The following is a 27,500-nucleotide window of genomic DNA, read 5'->3' on the forward strand; positions in this document are numbered from 1 at the left end:
GTGTCCACCCTGCTGCAGTGGAAGCAGCTTAGAACCATGAACTTTGTCCCATGTTGTCAAGGAACTGACCCAGGCATTTAGATGGTGGGGAATCTTTTGTTTGTTAAAGGCCACCTGTGTGTGTGGGGGGGGGGTGGAGATGGTAGGGACTAAACCTCTCAGAGACCAGACCACCAGCATGTGTGCAGCCAGTGAGTAGTGAGAGAGCCTGCCCCAGGACAAGCTCAGAGCTGTGTTGGCAGAAAAGGTCCTGCAGTGGGGAACTCCAGCTAAGGGCAGAGACTTTGGGATGACTTGGAATGTAAAGGTCTGCCTGGGGACAAGTCTGTGAGTCAGTCATTTCTAGTACTTTTGGGGAGGAAAACCTGGGGTGTTAGGGACTAGGGAGGTGGTGAGAGCAAGAAACCCAATCTTGAAGCAGGAGGGGCAGGAGGTCACATGGGTGCAGAGTCCAGGGGGTGGCATGGTCTAGCAGAAAGACTGCCAAGTTAGTGTAGCAAGAGGAAGTAGGCTTGGAAATAGAAGGGGTGGTGGGTAGTTCTGTTTTGAGAAAGGCGGTGGCTAAGTTCCTTCTCTAGGGTCTAGGAGGGGATGAAAAAGGAGAGAGGAAGAATGGAGGGAGGGTGGGATAAGAGTAGTTGAGCATGTGGGAGGAGGGGGATGCTCTTGTTGTATAAACCAACTTCTGAACAGCTAGAGCAAGTTCCTCAGGCCCTGCTGTGGGGCCAGCAATGATAGGCAGAGAGATGATGCTGTCCCTGCTTTGGGACTTCCGGGATGGGTGTGTGCTTCAGGCTTCCTCAGGGCTGGCTGTGGAATGGGCAGAGAAAGGAGAGAGTGAGAGGGATTCTGCGTGGTAAACAGGACCTCTCCTCTGAGGCTTTCGCACTGGTTCACACCACAAGTATCTCTATAAGAGGCCCTTGTTGATCAGTGGCCTTCCAAAAGGGACTCAGCTTGCTTGGATCCCGTAACTGTAGGTAGAAAACTGGAGGCAGGGCCACCTGGGTTCCGCAGGGCCCAGTTTCCTCCTTCTCAGAGCCTCTGGTTCTTTTTCTATAAAATAGGGTAGATGAGACCACAGAGTAGCAACAAGAGGACTAGAGTCTGAAGGAGGTGATCTTTGGAGACCCCTTCAGTCATATTCTGCCAAGGCTGGATTTCTGAAACACTTGGTGGAGGTAACCTTAGTTAGGCGCTCATTAAAGGTCTGAATAAAGGAATAACAACACATACCTTCCTCCAAGGCTATGTAAAAGCCTGCCTACCTAGTAGAGCTGCTTTGACCTTCTTGCTTCTTCCACAGGCAGGCAAAGTTCATGGCCTGGGCCAAAGCCTGGAAGATCCTTCTATCTAGGACAGGTAGCTCCTCACCAAGACACCTCCTGCCCCTCCCCAAACTGACTCTGTGTTGCCACTGAGGGCCGAAACTCCTAGTCTCTAGTCTGCCTGACTCTGGGACTCACATGTTGTCTCTTGGCCTTGGTCAAGGCTCTTGGTCTCTTAGTTTCCCCATTCCTATAGTATGTCACTAACAGCTCTGCCTCACTAGCAGGCTATTAGGGGACTCACAGCAGAAGTTGGGGAAGGAAGTTGAAGGGCTTAAAATTGCTGTGTAGAGCTTAGTACCTACAGCTCATGCATGTACTACGACTAGCTACTCAGGAGGCTGAGATCAAAGGATTGAGATTTGAAGCCAGCCTAGGCAGGAAAGTCCTGGAGACTCTATCTCCATTAATCAGCAAAAATGCTGGACTATGAATGTGGTTTATGTGGTAAGAGGGCCAGCTATGCATAACAAAGCTGAGCAAAAGTTCAAGGTTCAAGTCCTGGTTTTGATAGTCTTTTTTGAATGTACACCCAAAAATATTACTGTGTAGGTTTAGGGCAGGGAAGGCAGGAGAATTTTATTTTTAAAAAAGTCCTAGGAAAGTGGTGCTGTGGCTCAAATGGTAGAACGCTTGAGCTGAAGAGCTCAGGGACAGCACTCAGGCCCAGAGTTCAAGCCCCACGACCGACCAAAACAACAACAAAATCCTAATATTCAAATGGGAAAATTCCCTTGGATCCAAGAGTAAAGAAAGTCCCCAAATCATGTCCCTGCTACTGCGACCTTTGTGACTCTGCTGGATCCATCCCTGAGACAACAAGGCAGTGAGGGTTGTTGACATTTCCTGGGTCCAGCCTTCACCCACACAGGTGGAATTTTCCACTTTGTTCTCTTGCAAATATTAATCAAGGCCCGGGCCAGTCAACAGTGGACTCATTGTCTCATGAAGAGGGAGCTGATTTGGCAAATACCAGCTGCCTGCCAGGACTCCTGGAGCTGAGCTGGAAGAGTAGGCCTTGGCATTTGGCCCTTGGTATGCCCCTTTCCCCTCCCCACTGTTCCGTTCCACTACTTGGACTCCTCAGCAGAATTGAGTTTAATGCCTGGTTTAAGCCAGATTTCCCGAAGCCACAAGACCTCTTGCACTGCACTGTCTCCAGCAGGGCCACAGAACTGCACCCATGTTCATGTTCTGCCAGCCGATTCCTGGGACAAAACCTTCTAAGGTCACAACTAGTGCCCATGGCTGTGATATCTGTGCACTGTCTCCTGAGGTGTGATGATTGTCATGTTTGTTAACACAGTGGAGTTTCAAGGAAAGTCCAAAACACACAGGAGGTACATAGGAGATGGGTATACTTTTTCTGTCAGAGCTCTACCAATAACAGGGTGATAGTGTATAAGACAGAGCACCTGAGATTTTGTGGTAGAGCTAGGTCTATGATATTTGTTCCAATCTATGATAGTTGAATTAACCTGTTGTTAATAGAATTGAGATAAAAATGTGAAAAGAGAAGTCAGGCTATTCTGTGGACTTGATAGACTCCTTGCTTTTTTTTGTTATTGTTGTTTTTGGTTCTAGTCCTGGGCACTGTCCAGCTTTTGGGCCCAAGGCTAACACTCTACTATTTGAGCCACAGCTTTTTGGTAGTTAATTGGAGATAAGAGTCTCATGGACTTTTCTGCCCAGGCTGGTTTTGAACTGTGATCATCATATCTCAGCCACCTAGATTATAGGAATGAGCCACCAGTGCCTGGCCTTCTCCCATTGAGCTTTTTAAGGATGTTAAATAAGGTACAGTGGCCTTAGTAATTAGGTCAGGAATTAAAACTACTTTTTTTTTGTTAATCTGTGACCTGGGAGAATACCCATAAGAGGACCATAAAGAGCAGACCCATGTCAAGAGACTGATTATGAGACCAATCAAAGCCTGTGGGTCTAAATGATAGTATCAGAACAGGATAACTGAGTAGTGGTTAGGTAAACATACATCCAGGTGACTGATTCTGAACTGGAACCTATAACCCGGTCACAGAACATCAATACTCTGAGATGAAGACCAGCCATGGTATCCATGGCTCCCATTTTCTGTCTTATTCTCCCTCCTTCCTTATACCTTACTTTCTCTTCCCATGGTATATCTCTGTCCTATGTGTCTCCTTGATTACTTAGAAATTAATTTCATCTTTATTCCAAGTTCCTGGAGGGGAGAGAGTTACAGTGGGTTTAGAAAAATCCACTAGAAGCCGGATGCTGGTGGCTTATGCCTGTAATCCTAGCTACTCAGGAGGCTGAGATCTGAGGATTTCGGTTCAAAGCCAGCCCAGGCAGGAAAGCCCATGAGACTGTTATCTCCAATAAACCACCAGAAAAATGGAAGCAGCACTGTGGTTCAAGTGGTAGAGCACTAGCTTTGAGCTGAAGAGCTGAGGGACAGAGCCCAGGCCCAAAGTGTAAGCCCCATGACCAACCAAAAAAAAAAAAAATTCCAGTAGAGTTCCCCTCTTCCACCAGGGAAATCTCTTTCCCCTTGGTACTTTCCTGATGCTTTTAGGACCTCTGACATTTAGTGGCAGAAGTGTGGAAGAGAATCAGCAGTGGATATGTGTGTGAAAGTTGGCTCGCTGATCATGGCTGCAGTGTAGGCTCTTGGCCCCCATCCTGGACTCCTTTGCTGGAGGCTTGGCCTGCCCTGACATGGCAGCGAGCAAGTGAATATAGACTTGTGAATCACATGGGGTTTTACAGAGCTGCTATGCTAGTGTTTGTCGACAGTACTAACGTTGTTACTGCAAATGGTGGCAGGGAAACTCAGGCACTTTGACACCTCACCTGTCATGTTTGAGGATGACAGGTTTGGGGGCTCTAGTGGATTAATATCTAGTCCATAACATTTTCTCACTGTGGTGAAGGACTCAAGATCCATTCATTTGCTTTTGACATTTTAATTTCTCACAGGCTGATTTTAAAGTGCAAGGGACATTCATTGCAATAATTAGGTGAGGCTATACAAAATGAGAGAGCCCTGTCTTACCACTAGACACAGCCAGTTAAGGTCACTGTGCCAAAGGTTTGGCACAATGTTTCCTTCCATTCTGTACTTATCTTTCACAGACAGTCGCAGATAGTGAGTGGGCCAGGGCCGCTCTTTGCCTCCCAGACTGTACTGTATCCTGTCATTGCAGGCCGTGAGATGAGTGCTTTGTCACTGAGATTTAGAAAACTCGGTAAAAGTGCACTTGAAAGAGAGAGCTCTACAATATTAGCAGCAGGCCTCAAGCTCCTGAAAGGTAGGTTTAGCCCTTAGCCAGGAACCAGGCCTCTGCTTCCCCCAACCCAGGTATTTTCCTTCCCTCCTTTCTTTCTTTTCTCTTTTCTTTTCTTTTTTTTCCTTTCTTTTTTTTCTGTTGGTAATGGGGCTTAACTCAGGCAGGGCCTGGGCACTGTCCCTGAGCTCTTATGCTCAAAGCTAGTGCTTTGCCATTTTGAGCCACAGCACCACTTCTGGTTTTCTGATGGTTCACAGGCATAAGCTACCAGTGCCTTCTCTTCTTTCTTACCATACAAATTTGCCCTTAGGAAATTGAGGTGAAGTCAAAATTGAGATACAGACTCCACTGCATATAATGTCTGCTTCACCCTCTTGGGTTGATTTTAAATAAAGTCCCCTATAGCTTATGTTGTCTGCCAACTTTTTAGTATGTGTTTTTGAAAGCATGCTCTTAATTGAGCTCACTGCAGGACCCTTATCACATCTCACAATGATTTCTTTACATCTTCTAATCTCTGCTCTTCTAGTCCCCAGGATCAGTTAAGAGCTTCTCAGTATGATAAGCAGGTGCATCTTATGCTTCATAATCTGTAGGTTTCCCTCCTCCTGTCCTATTTTCATATACTTGGGCTTATTATTAAAGGAATAGGTAATACTTTCCCTGCCTAGATTCTGTTGACAGTGACCTTTGCATGTTCTTCTGCCCTGTTCATTTCCTGTGCACTGGAAGATGGAAGAAGTATATTCAGAGTCAGTTTGGACTTCTTGGCAAGGTATGCCTAAGGTGGTGATGCAGACCCTTGCCATGACTGCAAGGAAAAACCCTTGGTTTTTAGTCATCTCCTGTGTGTGACATCATTTTGATGAAGTCCAAGCTGAACGTCATCCACGTCTTTCAGACTTCTGCTGATTCTGGGGTCCCCTCACACTGAGATCACCCCAGTGCTGTGGAGAATTGGCTGTGAGGTGGTGTGCAGTGAGGAACAATAGCATGGGGAACCATTATGGGTGCTGGGAAGGGGGATACCTGGTTCTGGGAACTTCAAACTCCCCAGTTGCCCTCTGGAATAGAATAAACCTGGTTGGAATGGCAGCCCCATGGATGGACCCTGATGGGTGCAAGTTTGATAACTCATGGTCATGAGTCTGATACCTGCACTGCATCTGGTAGAAGGGGGTCCTGCCACACTCCTGGAGAGGATTGAGGGGTTCGTCTTTCTCTCATTGTCCTATTGCTGCATAGGAATAAGGATATGAGGACTTATCCTTGCTCAGCTCCAGCCAGTGGCCCAGGTCCATTCTCTGCTTCACAGCCCACCCAGCCAAGTTCAGCACAGTGCCAACAGTCCAGGCATTTGTGTGTGGATAGGCCTTGTCCTTAGTGGCAGCCTGAGACTGTCATCTCAGTCTGTCAGGTGCTTGCTTCTGGGAGGGAACTGAGCCTCTCCCACCCAGCAGTGACCTCTGCGGCACCCTGCCTTTCGGTCCATCTCTGATGATTAGATCCAGTTTCCAGACAAGCCTTCAAGGGACTGACATGCCAAGTGACCAAGGAACCTGCCCTCCTACCCCTCCATGTTAGGAATACATTTTTCCCCACCTTGAGCTCTGCTTTGGGTGGAGACCAGCTAGAGGGACTGTGACAGATAGCAGATCTTGGAATGTAGAATACTGTCACCTTGGACCCAAGCAGGTGTCATGGGGGTGGCTGAGGGGAGGTAGGACAGCCGCTTAGGGTCTAGGGAGCCATGACATCAGCTGTCCCCTCAAAGACTAGAATCCAGATAGTACTGCTCTATATCATATGGTGAGGCCCAGCAGAGCTGAGGACAGAAGTTTAGCCTTTGATGAAGTCTCAGACGTGGGGGTGTTCTTGACAACCTCTGCCTCACTTCCTTTCACCCTCAGTGGCTTCACTTACTAGGTCCACAGGGCACCTGGTATTGTTCACACCGCTATCAAGTAATCAGCAAGAGAGCAAACATTCGTTGTTTCAGGGGAAGAAGTGCATTTTCAGTGCAGCTGTTCATGTGTGTGTGAACCAGGCACCGGTGGCTCACGCCTGTAATCCTGGCTACTCAGGAGGCTGAGATCTGAGGATCACGGTTCAAAGCCAGCCCAGGCAGGAAAAGTCCGTGAGACTCTTATCTCCAATAAACCACTCAGAAAACTGGAAGTGGTGCTGTGGCTCAAGTGCTAGCCTTGAGCTGAAGAGCTGATGGACAGCACCTTGGCCCAGAGTTCAAGCCCCATGACTGACAACAAAAATAAAAAATAAAAATAAATAATAATATGTTGGGGCTGGGAAGGTGGCTCAGTGGTAGAGCGCTTGCCTTGCATGCCTGAGGCCCTGGGTTCGATTCCTCAGCACCACATAAGCAAAAAGAAAAAAGCTGAAAGTGGCACTGTGGCTCAAGTGGTAGGGCGCTAGCCTTGAGCTGAAGAGCTGAGGGACAGCGCCCAGGCCCAGAGTTCAGGCCCCACAGCCGGACCAAAAAAAAAAAAATAATAGTGTGTGTGTGTGTGTGTGTGTGTGTGTGTGTGTGTGTGTGTGTGTGTGTGTGTGTGTGTGTGTGTGTGTAAAAATAAATGTGTGTGTGTGTGTGTGTGTGTGTGTGTGTGATTCCTGGGGCTTGAACTCAGGCTCTGATTGCTGTCCCTGAGCTTTTTTACTTATTCTACCGCTTGAGCCACAGCTCTACTTCCTCCAATGCAGTTTGTTGTATGTCACCATATGGGAACTGAAGTTCCTAGGAAGAGAAACTTTATTTGTGTTAATACTGAGGCTTGAACTCAGGGCTTCACCATCCTCTCACTTGGTTTTTTCCACTCACAGCTGGCTCTCTACCACTTGAGCCACACCTCTGGTCTAGCACTTACCTGGAGATAAGAATCTCATAGAGTTTTAGATCTCACATGTCAACTTCCCCAGTAGCTAGGGTTAGAGGTGTGAACCACTGGTGAACAGCTAGAAGAAAATTGAATTTTAAAGAAAATGCTTTTAAATTGTTTTAACTTGGAGTTTATTTATTCAGACAGCATCTTTCTATGTAGCTCAGTCTTGCCTGGATCTCCTGATCCTTCTACTTTTATCTCCCAGTTGCTAGGATTGCAGGTATGCACCACCATGCCTTTTTTTTTTAAAAAAAAAAATCACTTTTGAAACTTGAATTGAGGTACAGAAACATGCATAGCATGATGGCTTTGATCTGTGTATATGCCCAGGTTAGGATCTAGAACATTCCTGGCATCCCTCCTATCTAGTGTTTCCTGTCTGTCCTGGCAAAGAGGTATGGGCTTAGCATTTACTTCTCAGGTTGCCAGGGACAATTTGTTCTTGGTCTTGTGCAGGACCATCCCTGGCATTACAGAGAAGCCAGCATTATAGAACCCAGCCACCAGGCAGGATTTACACAAAATGGGAAAAAGCCCCAGACTTTTGGCCAGGGAAATAGGTCTCACTGTTAGTTTGTTGAGGTCCTAGTAAATATAAATAGTACACAGAGAAGTCCCAGGATGCATGTGGCCAGTGTGGAGGAGAGTTTTCCTGAGGAACTGAAGCCTAAAAGTGGGGCCTGCAGGAAGGGGAGGAGTTGACCAGGTAGGCAGAAGTTAGAACACAGGTCTGGAAGAAGGAACAGCGGGTACAGAGGTACAAGGGGAGGAAGAGACGGTGGTCCCTTCATCTGGAGCCTAGAGAATAACTTACAATAGGAAGAGAGGTGACTGGTAGAGGCAGGGACCAGGCCATCTGGAGGCTTACTGTAGGGACTGGGCCATGAAGAAGCTCATTTCAACATCATATGGGGTTGGGTACCCTGAGCTGGGGTGGCAGGGAGGATCCTTTGTGAAGAAGAACAGCTGCCCACTGTCACTTATTGGACTGTCACTATCTCTCAGCTTGGGCACGTCTCATCTCAGTAACTCCCCTCCTTAGTCTTTCAAGCCCTGCTGTGTGGACATTTGGTACATCGCACCCTTTCCCCATGCAGACTGTGACCTTTTGGCTCCGCCAAATTGGCTTTGTTGGTTGGACCTGTAGTGGGGTGGGTCTAGCCTCTAACCCGAAATGAGACACAATGTGTTCTCTTGGACTTCTCTCTATCTTTGGCTGATGGTGATAACAATAAGGATGAAGTCCCCCCTCTCCATGCATGTGCCTTAGGAGGCTCAGCCAGGGTGGCTGCTTCTGCAGTTACATTAGTTTGGGTGCATGGTGCAGTGGCATTCCCTGATTAAACACTCTTCTTGTCCACACAGGGCCCAGCCTCAGGTAGGATCTCCTTGGGAGATGGTGTGTTGTACCATGTCTAACTCTATTCTCATTTAAATGTTCTCTTCAATTGAGTTATTTAGCAGTATTCAGAATTGAATTATATTTTTCTTGATCCCTTCATCTGTTGTAAGACAACTGGGCTCTTTTCATAACTTACATGGATGTGCAAGTGTCTTTACTGTATCCTGACCAATAATATTCTGGATGGATGCCCAGGAGTGCTATGGATCATAGAGTAGGTCTATGTTTAGCTTTTTAAGGAATCTCCAAACTGCCTTCCAAAATAGTTGCACTAGTTTACTTCTCACCAACGATGCAGTAGGGTTTCCCCGATTTCTTCTAGTACCTGATATATATATGTATATATATATATATATATATATACATATATATGTATATATATGTGTATATATATATATTAGTGCCTATTAAATTTTCTTTAGTGTGGGTGAGTGAATGAACAAATGGTTATTCTTACTGAGGTAAGATGGAATCTCAGTGTTGTTTTAATTTGCATTTCCTTTATGGACAGAGATGTTGAGCATTTCTTCATGTGGTTATTGGTTGTTTTTGCTTCTTCTTAGAAGGTTCTATTTACTCCTTTGCCTGTTTATTAATTGGTTATTGGGGGGAGTTAGTTTTTAGAGATCCTTGTACAGATATTAAACTCTTAGCAGATATATAGTTGGCAAAGATCTCCCACTCCAGTTTGTCATTTTAGCTTAGTAACAAAGTCCTTTTTTGTGCAGAAAATTTTTTACTTTGATGGAATACCATTTGTCAATTCCTTCTCATATTTGCTGAGCCCCTGAAATTCTAGTCAGGAAGTTCCTGCCTATGCCAATAAGTTACGTTTCTCTTCCTCTTTCCTGTAGTAGTTTCAAGGTTTCAGGTCTTATACTGAGGTCTTTGATCCATTTTGAACTGATATTAGGACAAGGTGACGAATGAAGATCCAGTTTCAGCCAGAAATATATGGATGTCCATTTTTTAGCATTGTTTCTTGAAGTGACTTTTTTTCTCCAATGTATGTTTTTGGCTATCTTGTCAAATAATAGATGGCTATAGGTGTATGGGTTTATTTCTGGGTCTTATAGTCTGTTCCATTGGTCTTTAGGTTTGTTTTTGTGCCAGTACCAAGCTGTTATGTTACTATGGCTCTGTAATAAAGTTTGACATCTGGAATTGTGATACCTCCAGCATTATCTTTTTTTTAAAATCCAGGATCACTTTGGCAACTTGGGAAATTTGTAGTACCATAGAATTTTTAAATTATTTTTGCTGTATCTGTGAAGAATGACATAGGTAGTTTGATGGGTATTTCGTTGAATTTATAGGTTGCCTTTGGCAGTATGGTATTCTGACAATCCATGAACATGGGAGATCCTTTCACTTCCCAGTGTCTTCTTCAGTTTCTTTCTTTAAAAGTTTTTATAGGGGCTGGGAAGGTGGCTCAGTGGTAGAGAGCTTGCCTTATATGCATGAGGCCCTGGGTTCGATTGCTCAGCACCACATAAGCAAAAAGAAAAAAGCCGGAAGTGGGGCTGTGGCTCAAGTGGTAGAGCGCTAGCCTTGAGCTGAAGAGCTGAGGGACAGCGCCCAGGCCCAGAGTTCAGGCCCCATGACCAAACCCCCCCACACACACCAAAAAAAAAAACGTAAAGAGGAGGGCAACACGGCTTCCACCCACTTTCATGAGCTTCATCAAATATGGGATCTTCTCAAGAGTGGAGAAAAAAAGGCAACTGTCAAAAAGGAGCATGTTATTAAATGAGGCATTTACTATACTCCTTCCTAAGAGCACCAGGACTAGGAAAGTGGAATGTGGAATGAATCTGTCCTCTCCCCCAAAGGGCTGTCCACCGGTTACTTAAAAATAATAATAATAAATGAGCCCCCACACATGACCCTTCCCCCCTCGGAAAAAAAGCCTCTAAAATGTCTGTCTAAAATGGAACCAGGGAGCCGCTTCAGGAATTCAAAATTGGTCTGTTACAGTCATCACAAGCATGCCTTGCTTTTAAATGAAGAAACAAATAAGGGTTTTTTTTGAAACAACAAAAACTAGTACTGATCACTTTTTTCTGAAAATACACAGTTACCAACATTAACTAGTATTTGGGAGGGGGCATACCTAATGGGCCTTGTCTCATGTTAGTGCATGTGCGTAGGTGTACAGCATTTGTCATAGTTGCAGAAATGAATTCTAATTTTGAATTATAGTTTGATTTAAGCATTGCTTTTAATATGTTGCCCACACAAGCTGTGCAGAAAGGGCTCTGTAGAGGTGTTCATAGCAGCACACACCTGCGGCTCTCTTCGGTTCTGGAAGCTCCAGGACAGCCAATATTGCTTTGTCAACCACATTCTTTAGGCCTTTCTGATAAGGATAGAGCACTCTACATACTTGACAGCCTTCATATCACATGCCAGCGTTTCAGCAGTCTCTGGAGTGATAGGCTTCTGTTTGTTCTTGGTAAGTTTTTCAATAGTGGAGGGGTCATCTCTGAGATCACCTTTGGTCCCAACAAGCAGGGAAGGAGTCTTTGGACAGTGGGGAGTAATCTCAGGCGCCGACTTTGCTTTCACATTTTCAAATGAGGATGAGAGACCACTGGAAAACAGACTAGAAATACACCTGTTTGTGGATAACTGGGCAGAATAATCTGACATAATCTTCTTGCCCTGCCGTATCAAAAGGACCAGGAGTAGATGGCTTTCTGCCAATCATAATGGTGACTGCATAGTTGTCAAAACAGTACATATTCAGATGGAAACTTGTTTGTTAAGATATGAGGAAACATGTTTTACCAACAGCAGTATTGCCCACAACAACACTCTTAATTGTCTGTGTTAGCATTATGCCCACCTTTGGTCCTCAGCTCCACCCAGACCTGGGCTCCTCCCAGCCCTGGAGTTCCCTCCATACAGCTGGCCACTCCCTCTCTCTGCCCAGACCCACCTCACTTCCTGCCCCCAGACCCTGCTGCTACCTAGATAGTGGAGGGTGCCATGTGCTCTCTGGGGGGGGGGGGGGGCGGGGGGCGATGTGGCTCCTCTAACAAACCTTGTAATAATCTCTTGTTCCTGTGGTCCCCTGGGATGGATGTGATGGATCCTTTCAGTTTGTATGGCAGAAACAGTTTTGTATTCACCTTGTTTTTTCCCAGTCCTGGGGTTTGAACTCAGGGCCTGGGCACTGTCCCTGAGCTTCTTTTGCTCAAGGCTAGCACTCTACCACTTGAGCCACAACACCACTTCTGGCTTTTTCTGTTTATGTGGTACTGAAGAATTGAACCCAGAGCTTCATGTATGCTAGGCAAGCACTCTACCACTAAGCCACATTCCCAGCCTTCGTATCCACTGTAAATAATCCAAATTTGATGATGACCTCAGCTTCTCTGTCGAGGTAGCAGCACTGCTCTGGGTCTCCTTACCTGCCTGATGGGGACACACCACCTTCTACTTTGAAAACTTCCCAGGACTCCAAACAGAAGCACTGCTCCCATTGATGGTATCTCCCTGCTCCTCTTCCCCCAGCTCCTGGAAATCAATGTCATAAAGAGTTCATCTCATCAGTCTTTATGAATTTGTCTGTTCTTGGTACCTGTTGTACATGGAATCACATTATAGTTGTTTGGTTGTCTGGCTTATATCATTGAGCATAATCTTTTCAAGGTTCATATGTTAGTGCATACCTCAGAATTTAGTTCCTTCTTAAGACCAAATAGTCTCTTGTATGTATACACTCCATTTTGTGTATACACTTATCTGCCAGCCAGTTGTGTTTGTCTATCTTTTGGCTGCAAACAGGGTGTGGCCATATCTGTTTCAATCTGCTTTCCATCTTGTTTAGTTTAGCCCAGGGGTAGAATTGTAGAGTCCTATGGCAACTCCATGTTTAACTTTTTGAGTAACTGTTTTTTTCCTCCCCACTGTGACTGCAGCATTTTATATAATCACTAGCAGTGAATAAGGGCTCCAATTTCTCTACCATCTTGCCAACAGTTGTTAGTTTCCATTTTGTTTTTGTTACAGCTGTAATAATGGGTAGGGAGTGACAGCCCATTATGGGTTTGATTTGCATTTCTCCGGTGACTGGTAATGCTAAGCAGCTTTTTGTGTAGTTTATTATTTACATATCTTCTTAGGAGGAATTTCTGTTCAAGTCCTTTTCTATTTGAGATGACTGCTTCTTGTTAGTGAGTTGTAATTCTTACCATTACTGTATATTAAGGCCTTAGCACATACATGGTTGGCAATTTTTTTCTCCTATTTTTGCGGGTTGTCATTTAATTCTTGAAAGTGATTTTTTTGATGCATAAAAGTTTGTGTTATTTATTTATGCAGGAGATTGAACATAGTGTCTTATATGTGCTTGGAAAGCTTGGGAAACCACCTTATCAGTGAGCTACATTCCCAGTCCCAAAGCATTCCATTTTGATGTATAATTTATCTATTTTTTCTTAAAATCAAATATATATATATATATATATATACACACACACACACACACACACACACACACACACACTAATTTATAAGAGGGTTTCATTGTGATAATTCCATAGATACATGGATTGTACTTTGAATGAGTTTACCACCTCTGTTATATTCCCTTAACTCCCCTCTTTCCTTTATCCTTTTTCCAACAATGTTTTTATTTTTCACTTTATGTTTTTTTTTAAAAAAATTATTTTTTTGGTTGGTCGTGGGGCCTGAACTCTGGGCATGGGCACTGTCCCTCAGCTCTTCAGCTCAAGGCTAGTGTTTTACCACTTGAGCCACAGCACCACTTCTGGCTTTTTTCTGCTTATGTGGTGCTGAGGAATCGAACCCAGGGTCTCATGCATGAGAGGCAAGCACTCTGCCACTGAGCCAACTTCCCAGCCCCAATTTTACTTATTTTTGTGCCAGTCTTGGGGCTGGAAACTCCAGGACACACACACACACACACACACACACACACACACACACACACACACACACACACACACACACACACACACACACACACACACACACACACACACACACACACACACACACACACACACACACACACACACACACACACACACGTGCACATACATACATAGAAATCAGCAAAATTTTGTAGTTTTTAATGTAAACATCTTTAACTCGGTTAAATTTGTGCGTAAGGTATTATTTTTAATGCTCTTATAAGTGGAGTTATCTCCATTTCTTTTTTAATTTGTTTCTCATTATTGTAGAAAAATGGAATTTTTTTTTCTTGTGCTGGTGGTAGAGCTTGAACTCATGATGCTTGCTCTCCCTTATCTTTTTAACTCAAGGTTGGCTCTCTATCACATAAGCCACATCTTCACTTTTTTTGATAATTAATCAGAGAGATGAGTCTCAAAGATTTGTTTGCCTGTGCTGGCTATGAACCTTGATTCTCAGATCTATCTCAGCCTCCTGACTAGCAAAGATTATTGGTGTGAACCACAAGGGCTTGAATGCATCTAATTTTGTATGTCAATTTTGTATGTTACAGCTCTGCTACAATTGCTCTTTTGTTTTTCCTATGTGGAATTTTTGGTTTCTATATATAGGATCCTGCTATCTGCAAACAAAGATAATGTTACTACTTCCTAGTTTTTTTTTCTTTTTGCTTAGTTGTTCTGGCAAGGACTTGTAATATTACATAGTTGATAGTACATAGAAATTGCAAAGGCAAGCAGCCTTGTCCTGCTCCTGAATATAGAGGAAAAGCTTTCTGTGATCCACCATTGAGTACCACTGTAAAGCTTGATCATTGTAAAGCTTGATCACTTTTGCTGTAAGAGCAAACTTTTTTTTTTTAATTTAAATTTTATTTTATTTTATTTGAGAACATACTGTACAGAGGGGTTACAATCACATTGGCAGGATAATGCATACATTTCTTACCAAGCATTGCAGCCTCCTCCTTTGTTTACCCTTCACCTCCCTTCCCAGCCTCCCCCCTCCCCTCCACCCAATCATACCCCCCCCCCCCACCGACATTGTAAAGCTTGCTTTGACATGACATTTTGTAATTCTCCTTGTTGCAACAGGTCCACCTGAATAAGAGCAAACTTTTATCTTCATCAATTTTCTCTTTTGTTTTTCTTTTATCTCTGCTGTAATCTTTACTTATTTCCTTCCTTCTGCTAGCTCTTGGTTTAATTGTTCTAGTTCTTTCAGAGTAAAAAGTCAGGTCGTGAAGTCATTTTTCTCTTGTGGTGTATAGATTGCAGCTGTGAGTTTCCTGCTCTGTACTGCTGTCTTTGTAACCATGGGTTTTTGTTGTTGCTGTTTTAATTTATTGGTATTACTAAGGTGTTAGACAGAGGGATTACTATTTCATAAGTCAGATAATGAGTACATTTTTTTTTGGCAATATCACCCATTACTTTTCCCCAGTTTCCCTCCCCCTCCCCCATCCCTGCCCACAAGTTACTTAGGTCATTTTCCACATAGTGTATACTGAACTCCATAGGTTTTGATATTTGATGTTTTTATGAAATTTCTAATTTCTATCTTCTGGTATTTCTAGTTCCCTTTGTGATTTCCTCTTTGACCCAGTTGTTTAAAAATGATGCTTAATTTTCACCTTTTGTGAATTTTCCTGTTTTCTTCTGTTTTATTTCACTATGATCTAAAAAGATTCTTTGTCCAATTTCAGACTTTTTGAAGTTTATTAAGATTTGTTTTGTAGCCTAACATATAACATGCTATTCCACATACACCCTGAGGAAAATTGTGTATTCTATTGTTGGGTTGAGTTTTATTAGAGAGAGAGATAGATAAAAATAGATTTTTATATATAGATATACTTTTGTATATATAGATAGTGATATATCACTGTCAGATGTCTATATATGTCCAACTGTATATATATATATATATATCCAATAGTGATATATCTATATATTACATATATATACATATATATATCACTGTTATGTCCAGTTGGTTTATAATGTTGTGTTCTACTTCCTTATTAATCTCTATCATTATTGAAATCTGACTATTGAAGTCTTTACTTATTATGACAGAACTATTTGTTCCTTGAGATCTGCCTGCATTTGCTTTATATATTCTGGGGGACTCTGATATTTTGTGCACATAGAAATTTCATCCTTTAAAATTAATTCAGACTACTACTCCTGTAATTTTAAAAAATAGTTGACTGTATTCTTAGGATTGAGCTATATTGATGTGAGATGCCAAGGCTCTTTTTTGGCTTGTGTGGGGTTTTCCTCATATGACTGTAATATAATTTTTTCTCTGTGCTTTTTTATCTCTGCCAATCTGTGAATTGATTTTAATTTCCACCCCCTTGCCTCCAGGATATTATTGGCATTGCATTGAATATATAAATCAAATTGGAGAGAATCGATACTAAAACAAATACTGGGGGGCTGGGAAGGTGGCTCAGTGGTAGAGTGCTTGCCTTGCATGCACGAGGCTGGGTTCGATTCCTCAGCACCACATAAGCAGAAAAAGCCAGAAGTTGTGCTGTGGTTCAAGTGGTAAAGTGCTAGACTTGAGCTGAAGAGCTGAGGGACAGCGCCCAGAAACAGGCCCCATAATGGGCAAAAACAACAACAAGAAGCCTCCCCCCCCCCCCGTTCCCCCCTCCCAAGTACTGAGTCTTCTTTTCCACGGTAGCTTGGTCTATTTAGGCCATCTTATATTTCTGTGTCTTGGAGTTTTCTGTGTACAGGTCATGCACATAGTTTGTTAGATCTGCTCCTAAGTGTATCCTATTTCTGATGTGCTTGTAAGTATTACTCTGTCTTATGATCACACACACACACACACACACACACACACACACACACACACACACACACACACACACACTCACTCACTCACTCACTCCTGATGAGGTTTATTGCTCACAGGTGGAACTTTGTGGGAGAAACAGGGCAGCCCCTCTAGCTGCCGTAGGACGGCTTGAACAAAGAACCAGCCAAAAGGTCTTGGTTTTTATTGTGGCTCCATTGTAGGCTGCCTGCAGGTGGACTGATTTGCATGATTTGAACTTCCCTGCTGATACACAAGGCAGGAAAGCCCTAGGCTTTCTTGACTGATTTTTCCTAGGTATGGAGCAAGACAAAAGGGAGAAGAGATGTTAAAAAGCCATCCATGGTCAGAGACCAAAAACAGAGTCAGATTCTTTGTTGCATTTTACGTAATTTTTTATTTTACAATTAATTTATCCATTGAGTGCCAGTAATAGGGTTTGAACTCGGAGCTTCATACTCTTATTTAGCTTTTTTGCTCAGGGTTGGTGTTCTACCACTTGAACTGCACGTCTACTTCCATTATTTATTTTTTTTCCAGTACTAGATTTTTTTTTTTTTTTTGGGTCCGGTCGTGGGGCCTGAACTCTGGGCCTGGGCGCTGTCCCTCAGCTCTTCAGCTCAAGGCTAGCACTCTACCACTTGAGCCACAGCGCCACTTCTGGCTTTTTGCTTTTTGCTTATGGGGTGCTGAGGAATCGAACCCAGAGCCTCAGGCATGCAAGGCAAGCGCTCTACCACTGAGCCACCTTCCCAGCCCTTTACAGCAATACCAAACTGTCTTCATTACTGGAGCTTCATAGCAAGTTTTAAATTCTGGTAGTGTCAAAGTGTTAACCTAATTTTCTTCTTTGAATGTTGTGTATTGGCTATCCTGAGACTTTTGCCTCATTATATAAGTTTTCAACTCCTTTGATGCTGAGGAGCACAATTGCTACACCATACGTTTACATTTGAAAGAAACCACCAAACTGAATTTTACATTCCCTGAATGAATGAGAATGCTTTTTAACTCCACATCTTTGCCAGCATTTGTTGCCATCAGTGTTTGGGAGTTTGGAATTCTAATGTGTGTATGGTGCTACTTCATTGTTTTCTACATTTGCATTTCCCTGATGACTTCTTGTAGAGCTTCTGTTCATATTTATATTGTTTGTGTATCTTCTTTGGTGAGGTGTCTATTATAGTCTTTGGCACTTTTAAAGTGAGTTGTCTGTCACTGTGATTTAAGAGTATATCTGTATATTTTGGATAACTGTTTTATCACATATATCTTCTGCAAATATTTAATTCCAAGCAGTGGCTTAGTTTTTTAAAAGTATTTATTTATCTATGTATTTGTGCCAGTTCTGGGGCTTGAACTCAGTGCTTGGTCCCTGTCTCTGAACCACTTCTGGCGTGCATGTGTGTGTGTGTGCGTGTGTGTGTGTGTGTGTGTGTGTGTGTGTATGTGTGCGTGTGCACGCGCTTAATTAGAGGATCTCACAGACTTTCTAACCTGGGGTGGCTTTGAACTGAGATAAGATCTCAGCCTCAGTAGATAAGATTACAGCTACCATCTTGGCTTAAGTATTTTAAGGAAATCTACAAGTTTTTCTTTTGTAGATTGTATCTTCCTGGTCTTAGCTAAACTGTCATCGTCTAACCCAACGATATTGAGATATTCTTGCCTGTGTTCTGAGAGATTTTTTTTTTTTTTTTTGTGGGTCATGGGCTTGAACTCTGGGCCTGGGCGCTGTCCCTCAGGTTTTCAGCTCAAGGCTAGCACTCTACCACTTGAGCCACAGCGCCACTTCTGATTTTCTGCTGGTTTATTGGAGATAAGAGTTTCATAGACTCTCCTGCCCGGGCTGGTGTTGAACGGCTATCCTCAGATCTCAGCCTCCTGAGTAGCTAGGATTACAGGTGTGAGCCACCGACGCCTGGCTTCTGAGAGTTTTATAGCTTTGTGTTTCACATTTAAGTTTGTAGTCTATTTTGAATTTTTGTGAGGAGTACAGTGTTTCTGGATGTGTGTGTGTGTGTGTGTGTGTGTGTGTGTGTGTGTGTGTAGTGGTTATAGCACCTTTTGTTGACTATTTTTGCTACATTGTGTTGTCTTCATTGGTCAACAATCATTGACTATGTTTTTGTATGTTTATTATTTCTGGGCTTTCTATTCTGTTATATTACTGTATCTGTCTGTTTGTCTACCAATACTAAACTACCTTACTGGAGCTTCATAGTAAGTTTTAAATTATGGTAGTCTCAGTCTATTTACCTATTTTTTTCTCTTTGAATATTGTATTTGCTATTGAGTCTTTTGCCTCTGTATATTAATATTGGACCAATTTATAGATGGCCCATAAGATCACTTGCTGTGGTTCTTATTTGGATTGTATTGAATTTGTTAAGTTGCAAAGAACTTCCATCTGATAATATTGAGTCCATGATAGTCCACAAACTCTCCATATATTCAGACTTCTTGGCCAGGCTGGCTTTGAACCACAATCCTCAGATCTCAGCGTCCTGAATAGCTAGCATTACAGGTGTGAGCCCTTGGCACCTGGCTGAAAGGATGGGTTTTACCAGCTAGTCATTTAAAGACAGGTGTCTATCCTTGAGACTAGTCTTTTTCTTCGCAGACACATTTGTGATCAAAGGAGTCATTTTGCCACTTTAGGTTAAGTATCTTTTATTAAGATAGTCTTGAAGCCAGGTGCTAGTGACTCATGCCTATAATCCTAGCTACTCAGGAGGCTGAGATCTAAGAATTGTGGTTCAAAGCCAGCCCAGGCAGAAAAGTCTGTGAGATCTTCTTCTTCTTCTTCTTCTTCTTCTTCTTCTTCTTCTTCTTCTTCTTCTTCTTCTTCTTCTTCTTCTTCTTCTTCTTCTTCTTCTTCTTCTCCTTCTCCTTCTCCTTCTCCTTCTCCTTCTCCTTCTCCTTCTCCTCCTCCTCCTCCTCCTCCTCCTCCTCCTCCTTCTCCTTCTCCTCCTCCTCCTCCTCCTCCTCCTCCTCCTCCTCCTCCTCCTCCCCTCCTCCTCCTCCTCCTCCTGCTCCTCCTGCTCCTCCTCCCCTCCTCCTCCTCCTCCTCCTCCCCCTTCTCCTCCTCCTCCTCCTCCTCCTCCTCCTCCCCTCCTCCTCCTCCTCCTCCTCCCCCTCCCCCTCCTCCTCCTCCTCCTCCTCCTCCTCCTCCTCCTCCTCCTTCGCAGTTGTGGGGCTTGTAAGTGCTCTACCACTTGAGCCACAGTGCCACTTCCAGTGTTCTAGTGGTTTATTGGAGAAAAGAGTTTCACGGACTTCCTGCCTGGACTGGCTTTGAACCGTGTTCCTCAGATCTCAGCCTCCTGAGTAGCTAGGATTACAGGCTTGAGCCACCGGCGCCCGGCTTTATCTTCAATAAACTACTCAGAAAAGGAAGTGGCACTGTGGCTCAAGTGGTAGAGTGCTAGCGTTGAGCAAAAAAAGTTCAGGGTTAAAGCCCCTGTGCTCATGCGCTCTCTCTGTCTCTCTCTGTCTCTCTGTCTCTCTGTCTCTCTGTCTCTCTGTCTCTGTCTCTGTCTCTGTCTCTGTCTCTCTCTCTCTCTCTCTCTCTCTCTCTCTCTCTCTCTCTCTCTCTCTCTCTCTCTCTCACACACACACACACACACACACACACTCTCTTGCCCAGTTTCCAAAGTATGTTAATTATTTGGGCAAGTGGACAAGGTCAGAAGAAACTACCTTTTTGCCTCTTTTTCTTTTTTAAAAATTATTTATCATAGCTTAGTGAGGGACTGAAGCTTAAAGCAAAGAAAGCAGTGCACAAATGCTTTTTGTTGTTGTTGTTGGTCATGGGTTTGAACTCTGGGCCTCAACACTGTCCCACAGATCTTCAGCTCAAGGCTAGTGCTCTACCACTTGAGCCACAGTGCCACTTACAGTTTTCTGGTAGTTTATTAGAGTCTCACAGACTTTCCTGCCTGGGCTGCCTTTGAACTTCGATACTCAGATCTCAGCCTCCTGAGTAGGTAGGATTATAGGCATGAGCCGTCGATGCCAGGCTGCACAAATGCTTTTAGTCAAGCTTTTTACTGATAGTGTTGTTTGTTTGTTTTGTTTTTTTAGTGGTAGTAGGGGTTGATCTCAGGGTCTTGTGCTTGTTAGATAGGTACTCTATCACTTCAGTCATACCTTCATCCCTTTTGCCTTTATTTTTCAAATAAGGTCTTACATTTATGCCAGGCTGGTCTGGATCAGTATCTTTTTATTTTCACTTCTTGCATAGCTAGGATGACAGGTGTGCCACCACCATGCTCAGCTGTTAGTTGAGATGGGATCTTGTAAACTTTTTGCCTGGGCTGGCCTCAAACCTCAATCCTCTCTATCTCTGACTTCCCAATAGCTAGGATTACAGGTATAAAGTACCTTGCCTGGCCTACTATTCCAATGTTTGTCTCTGAATTCCTGGCTGTTCTTTTCATGCCTCATTTTCCCTGATCTGTCCCACTGCACCTTCAATGCAGATTTTGATAGCATTCACCTTGGAGCACTGTGGGAATTGGTTTGAACATTGTTGGAAGACCCAATAAAAACAAGGATACAGGTTGACTCATTGTAACAATGAGATGTACTAGACAGGGACTTTACAACTTTGGTGGGGGGTGAGGGGGGGAGTTGGGGAGGTGGGGAGGGAAGGGATAGTAGGGAAAAACAAAGGAGGGGGTAACAATGCTGGATAGGAAATGTACCATTACCTTGCTCATGTAACTGTAACCCCTCTGAACAGTATCTTTACAAAAAAAGCGCCATTAGTATTTACCAACTTCACCACTCTACAGAGTGATCTTTGAAGAGTGTGGCTCTGTCGCTGTCCCCTGTCTAAGATCCTCTCTGGTGCATTCAGAGATCCCTCAGGTCAAATGCAATGAGTTCCACAGTCTAGGCCCCTCACCCTAACTCCTTTAGACCACATGATTTGAGAGTCAGGTGTAAATACTCCAGTGCAGAGCAAATACCCTATTGTCTTTATCTGGAAAACCCTCCCTGCCTTCCCTCCCCTCCTCCCCACCCCCCCTCCTCCTCCTTCCCCCTTCTCCCACCCTCTTCCCAGCTTTTCACAGCTAAACTTCCAGCCCCACTGGGGTCATGCAGATTCCCTTCTGGGAACACCTCCTCCTGGCCAACACTAGCCCAGGAAGGGTGCTGGCTCTGATAACACAGTCCTGAAAATCCAGCCCTTCCTAGGGCAGTGACTGGGGCCTGGCTGCCCCATCCCAGCTGGGTGGGCCCTTGGTGGTCTGCATTAGGCATGTGTATGAGCTGATTCTTAAAGTGTCCTTCCCCTCTTTTTTTCCTGTTCCAGGCAACGCTAGCCATCTTCGCCCTGGGTGGAGAGGAAGGCTTGGGCAGGAAGCATGTGGCGCGTCCCTAGAGGCTGGAGGCGAGCGCGCGTGGGCCCGCGTGGAGCCCCGGCCTGGGCAGGGCTGGGGCTGCGCGCGCCTGCAGGTAGCCGGGCAGTGGCCAGTGCGGGCGCCCGGGCCGAGTTCAGCTACGTGGTGGTGGGTGCGGGCTCCGCGGGCTGCGTGCTGGCCAGCCGGCTCACCGAGGACCCGGGCCACAGCTTGCTGCTGCTGGAGGCCGGGCCCAAGGACGTGCTGGCGGGCAGCAAGCGGCTGCTGTGGAAGATCCACATGCCCGCGGCACTGGTGTCCAACCTGTGCGACGACAGGTACAACTGGTACTACCACACCGAGCCGCAGCCGGGCCTGGGCGGCCGCGTGCTGTACTGGCCACGGGGCCGGGTCTGGGGGGGCTCCTCGTCGCTCAACGCCATGGTCTACGTCCGCGGCCACGCCCAGGACTACGAGCGCTGGCACCAGCAGGGCGCCGAGGGCTGGGACTACGCGCGCTGCCTGCCCTACTTCCGTAAGGCGCAGGGCCACGAGCTGGGGGCCAGCCAGTACCGCGGCGGCCAGGGGCCGCTGCGCGTGTCCCGGGCCAGCACCCGGCACCCGCTGCACCAGGCCTTCCTGCAGGCCACCCAGCAGGCCGGCTACCCCTTCACCGACGACATGAACGGCTTCCAGCAGGAGGGCTTCGGCTGGATGGACATGACCGTTCACGAAGGTAGCACCCTCTTCCCCCCCACCACTACCCTTCCAGCACCACCCCTAGACGCCAGTGGCACCCTGGGTGCAGCCTCCCTGGGCCCTGTTGGTATGGGCTATGGAGAACAAAGAGTCCTCTAGAAACCTGCAGTTGGGAAGAACAGGTAGCCAGGAGTCCGGGGCCCTGCATGCCCATCGTCCTGGCTCCTTCACGCACGTTGGTCATGACTGTCCTTTATAGGCCCAGAGCGCCGTGCAGGACCGTGTTTGCAGCAGGGCAGGACCCACCAGGGCCCGGCCGTCTCCTTAGGGTTCTCGCCCCTTCTGTCTGCTCCCAGTGTGTCATCCTGTCAGGGTAGAGGGTGGTTTGCCACCTGGGGAGCTGGGTAGAAGAGGGCTTCTGGAAGGCAGGATCTTTCGGTTTCCGTCTTTCCATGAAGGCAGGCCACGCAGCTAGAGGCAGGGCCAATTTGCTCTTTCTCTCGTTCCCTCCTCCTGTTTAGGAGCAGGGAAAGGCCTGGCAAAGGCCAGCTACACCTGTTCTTGTTCTATCCTGCAGGCAAGCGCTGGAGCACCGCCTGTGCCTACCTGCACCCGGCACTAAGCCGCCCCAACCTCAGAGCTGAGGTCCAGACTCTGGTGAGCAGGGTGCTGTTTGAGGGCACTCGGGCAGTGGGCGTGGAGTACTTCAAGAACGGCCAGAGCCACAGGGTGAGTGAACTCCAGCAGGGGCCAGGCAGCAGTTCAGAGGGCAGTCAGGGTAGACAGTGACCCCTGAGGTCGGGTCCTCCTCCCCAGCTGTAAGCTGTGCTGAGTGAGCAGCTGCAGTGGCAAGGGAATTGTCCCTGGAGAAAGTGAAGGAATCACCCAGTCCTGCCACCTACCAAGACATCCTGGAGTGAGTGTCCCATGAACCTCTCTTACCACTCTCAGGGCAGGGCAGCCCCCAGTACCTTCTACACAGTTGAGGGTATTGACCTGCCCGGAGATCGGTTTACCCTGGAGTTTTTAAAACCCTTGATCATTGGCATTCTGTATGGTTCTTTTCTCTGCCCAGTAGCCCACCAGAGGTAGCTTTGCACTCCCATGAGTAGATGCAGCTCAGCTGCTTTTAAGCCTCTTGAGTGTCTGACATCATTGTTCTTTTTTGAGAACTACCCTTCCTCTTTTTTCCTACTCATTTTTTATTAGCACATTGTGTGTGTTTTCGTGTGTTCGTTCCAATACTAAGGGCTTGAATTCAGGGCCTGGGCACCCTTCCTTAGCTTTTCTCACAAGGCTGGTGCTCTACCACTTGAGCCACAGCTCCACTGCTGACTTGCAGGTGTGGGGGGGGTTGATTCTTAGGAACTTTCCTGCCTAGGCTGGGTTTTAGTTTTTTGAAGAACTTCCATACTGATTTCCATTGTGGAAAGTTATATTCCCACCATTTTATCCTTCATCCTCAAGAGCATTTGCTGTTCTTTGGTTAGATGATGATAGTCATTCTAGTTATCTGGGGTGAGCTGCAATCAGTGTGGTTTTTATTTGCATTTCCTTTATGACTAAAGATGGTAAACATTTTTTCATGTCTTTATTGGCTATTTATACTTAATTTGAGAACTGTTTGTTCAGTAATTTACCCATTTATTGAGTGGATTATTTGTTCTTTAGTATTTAATAGTTTGAGTTCTTTATATATTCTGGATGTTAATCTTCTATTGGATGAATAGCTGGCAAAGAGTTTCTCATATCCTATTGATAGTCTCTTCACTTTAGTGACTGGCTCTTTTGCTGTACCAGAGCTTTTTAGTTTGATGCAACTCAATTTGCCAATTTTCATTATTATTTTCTAAGCTATTGAGTCCTATTCAGAAAGTCATTACCTATACCTATATCTTCCAGTGTTTTTCTCCAGTAGTTTTTTTTTTTTGTAGGGTGAGAGATAGTTTTTCAGTCTTCTACATATGAATATCCAGCTTTCCCAGCACCATTTTTTTTCTCCAGTATGTGTCTGGTATCTTTGCCAGGTGGCTCTGACTACAAGGATTTATTTCTGGGTCTTCTAATTCTGTTCTATTGGGCCACACATTGGTTTTTGTGGTGGTACCAGGCTGTTTTTGTTACTATGGATCCATAGTATAATCTGAAAGCATTGCTCTTTTTGCTCAGGATTTCTTTGGCTATTCAGGGAATTTTAGGATTGTTTTTGTCTGTCTTTGTCATTAAACTTTTGGGAGGACTGCACTGAATGTGTAGCTGTCTCCCATTACTGTCTGGCTGTTGGCCCACACCTGATTTTCACACACCAGGATTGCATATTCAGGTTGCTTTCAGATAGCAGCCTAGCAAGATTTATCTGTCTTTCTCTTGAGCCTGTGAGCAGGCTCTCAATGGTGGTAGCAGTGTTCCTGGCCTACCATGTGGGTACAGCATCCCAAGGCCATGTTCTCATGGTACTGGCTGGAGTTGAGTGCTGGTCCATGAGTTAAGCAGAACCGGCCCTTCAGGAAGTGTGAGCAGCACCCCCCTGTCTTTCAGGCTTATGCCAGCAAGGAAGTGATTCTGAGTGGGGGTGCCATCAACTCTCCACAGCTGCTAATGCTCTCAGGAGTTGGGAATGGAGATGACCTCAAGAAACTGGGCATCCCTGTGGTGTGCCACCTGCCTGGTGAGTCCCTCCCTCACTGCGACCTTATTAGTTTCAATGCTGTGTAGAAACAATGGCTTGTTGAATTATCATGAAGGGACAAGAAGCAGTTCCTTGGAACTGTCATCCTTCCCGTGAGCCCAAGGGTCCTCTGACTTAAGCAGACACTTACCCTGGACTCCAGGCTGCCTGGCAGCCTCGCCCAAGTGGAGGAAAGCATCCCATAGCAGGAGCAGGACTAGACTCATCACCAAGGCATCTTTGTGACCAGAAAGTTTCACTCCCAGAACTTTCCAGCTACCCCAAGCATGAATGAGGCCAACTCAGGGCTCCAAAGCCTGCTCTCCTTGTGAAGATCTGAACTTCATTTCATAAACTATGATGCCCTGGAGGCTCTGTCTTACTCTTCTGTGCTCAGAGGGCTGGCTGTCCTATGTTGGCTTTACCATGAGTGCCTGTGGAAGTACGGGTGTGTGACTGTGACCTGCCAAGCGTGCCCCTGAGCTTGGATGAGATTCCACAGGGTTTGCACAACATGCCGGGGTGGCTTCCTTCTTCTGAAGGTCCCCCGAAGAGGGGCAGGACTACTGTTCACCTGATTGGCCAACAATCATCCAGTGACCATTCACCAAGTGATGTCTACTGTGGGCATAGACTGCCTTCTGAAGGGAACTACTACATGGATCTGGCCAAGGGCACCTGGGTGGCGGTTCTAGAAAGTGTGACAGAGGCAGATGGCTTTGGCAGCATTTGAAGGAAGACCAGACCTGACTACGAGTGCAGGAATGGTGGTAACTTTTAAGCTGAGACCCAAAGAATAAGCAGGAAATAGCTTAGCAGGTGAGTGGTCGAGGGGCATTAAGAAGCCAGCTAAGGAAGTGGAGCTGTGGCACCTTCCCTGGGGAGGGGAGCATTTTTTCCTGACAATTCCCTCTCATGTCAGGAGTTGGCCAAAACCTGCAAGACCATCTGGAGATATACGTCCAGCAGGCATGCACCCGTCCCATCACCCTGCACTCATCTCAGAAGCTCCTGCGGAAGGTCCGCATCGGTCTGGAGTGGTTGTGGAGGTTCACAGGTAGGCTTGCGCCTCTGGGATCTTGGAGGAAATGATCTGTGGGCATTGTGGTCTTCTTGCTGAGGAACTGAGCAATGGCTTTGGCCTCAGGTAGCTGGGTGCAAAGCTGAACCCTAAGCCGTCTTACTATCCACAAAGTAAGGACACGAAGGTCCCACCTGATAGGCTGGTGTGAAGACTGGAAGCAGTAGCACGTCAAGGGGTTAGCTGTGTTACTACAGGAGTTGAGTACTGTTCTTCTCCTAAGTAGATAGGGGATGGCCTTAGGCTGGTCCATGAGCCAGGAGAAGAGACCCAGAGGCTACCTTGGTACTAGCTGAAGAATCAGCACCTGGTCTTCAGCAACTGAGTGCCAGCTCTGCCTCTGCCAGGGGACCATTCCTTGAAGACTTCCTCATTCACTAGGAGCAAAAATTTCAAGGTGCTCACACTTTTGTCCCTTGAGCTCAGCCGTGGGAAGGCCAATAGGAACATAGAGCTGGCAAAGCTGATGCTCCCCATTTGGCACATGGGTGATGTTTAAAGCTATAGCACTAAGTGGAGACCACTAGGGGGAAAAGAGGACAGCCATGGACAGGGTTGGGTGCTAGGTCTTAGAATCAAGGCCAGAAAAATGAAAAGGGCTGCCTAAGGTTAAGGATGGACACCAGAAGTAGCCAGCCTACCTGCCAGGCCCTGACTGCCTCTTCTGCTTGTCCTCTTCTGATCTTCAGGAGAAGGAGCCACAAACCATCTGGAAACAGGTGGGTTCATTCGAAGCAGGCCTGGGGTTCCCCATCCAGACATCCAGTTTCATTTCCTGCCATCCCAAGTGATTGACCATGGGCGGGTCCCTACCCAGCAGGAGGCTTATCAGGTAAGCAAGAGGCCTCTGCTGTGGATGCTGCCTTTTCTGTCCTTGTGTTGGTGTCTTCCCCACTGTAGCAGGGCCTTCAGTCTCCTGCCCTCCAGTGGCTCAGTGTCTGAGAGGGGAGAAAGGAGAACCTGGCAAGTCAGTCTGTGTGTCACTGCTGAGTTAGGTCCTACCTAAACAAATGTACAGGGCTGGAT

At 45.7% G+C, this 27,500-nt stretch overlaps 1 protein-coding gene and 1 pseudogene across 1 annotated transcript in view; one reads left to right on the forward strand and one right to left on the reverse strand.

Moving 5' to 3' along the window:
* Positions 1 to 27,500, forward strand: part of Chdh (choline dehydrogenase) — a 31,615-nt gene that overhangs the window by 1,331 nt on the left and 2,784 nt on the right. The window contains exons 2-6 of the mRNA XM_070018520.1: positions 21,999 to 22,762; positions 23,303 to 23,454; positions 25,264 to 25,393; positions 26,316 to 26,450; positions 27,164 to 27,306. Coding sequence (XP_069874621.1) covers positions 22,051 to 22,762; positions 23,303 to 23,454; positions 25,264 to 25,393; positions 26,316 to 26,450; positions 27,164 to 27,306 — 1,272 coding nt within the window. The 5' untranslated portion in view covers positions 21,999 to 22,050. The remainder of the gene's footprint in view (positions 1 to 21,998; positions 22,763 to 23,302; positions 23,455 to 25,263; positions 25,394 to 26,315; positions 26,451 to 27,163; positions 27,307 to 27,500) is intronic.
* LOC138824594 (cell division control protein 42 homolog pseudogene) lies at positions 11,170 to 11,738 on the reverse strand (annotated as a pseudogene).

Source organism: Dipodomys merriami, unplaced genomic scaffold (assembly GCF_024711535.1).
Source record: "Dipodomys merriami isolate MVZ:Mamm:240054 unplaced genomic scaffold, mDipMer1.0.p SCAF_13, whole genome shotgun sequence".
NCBI lineage: Eukaryota > Metazoa > Chordata > Mammalia > Rodentia > Heteromyidae > Dipodomys > Dipodomys merriami.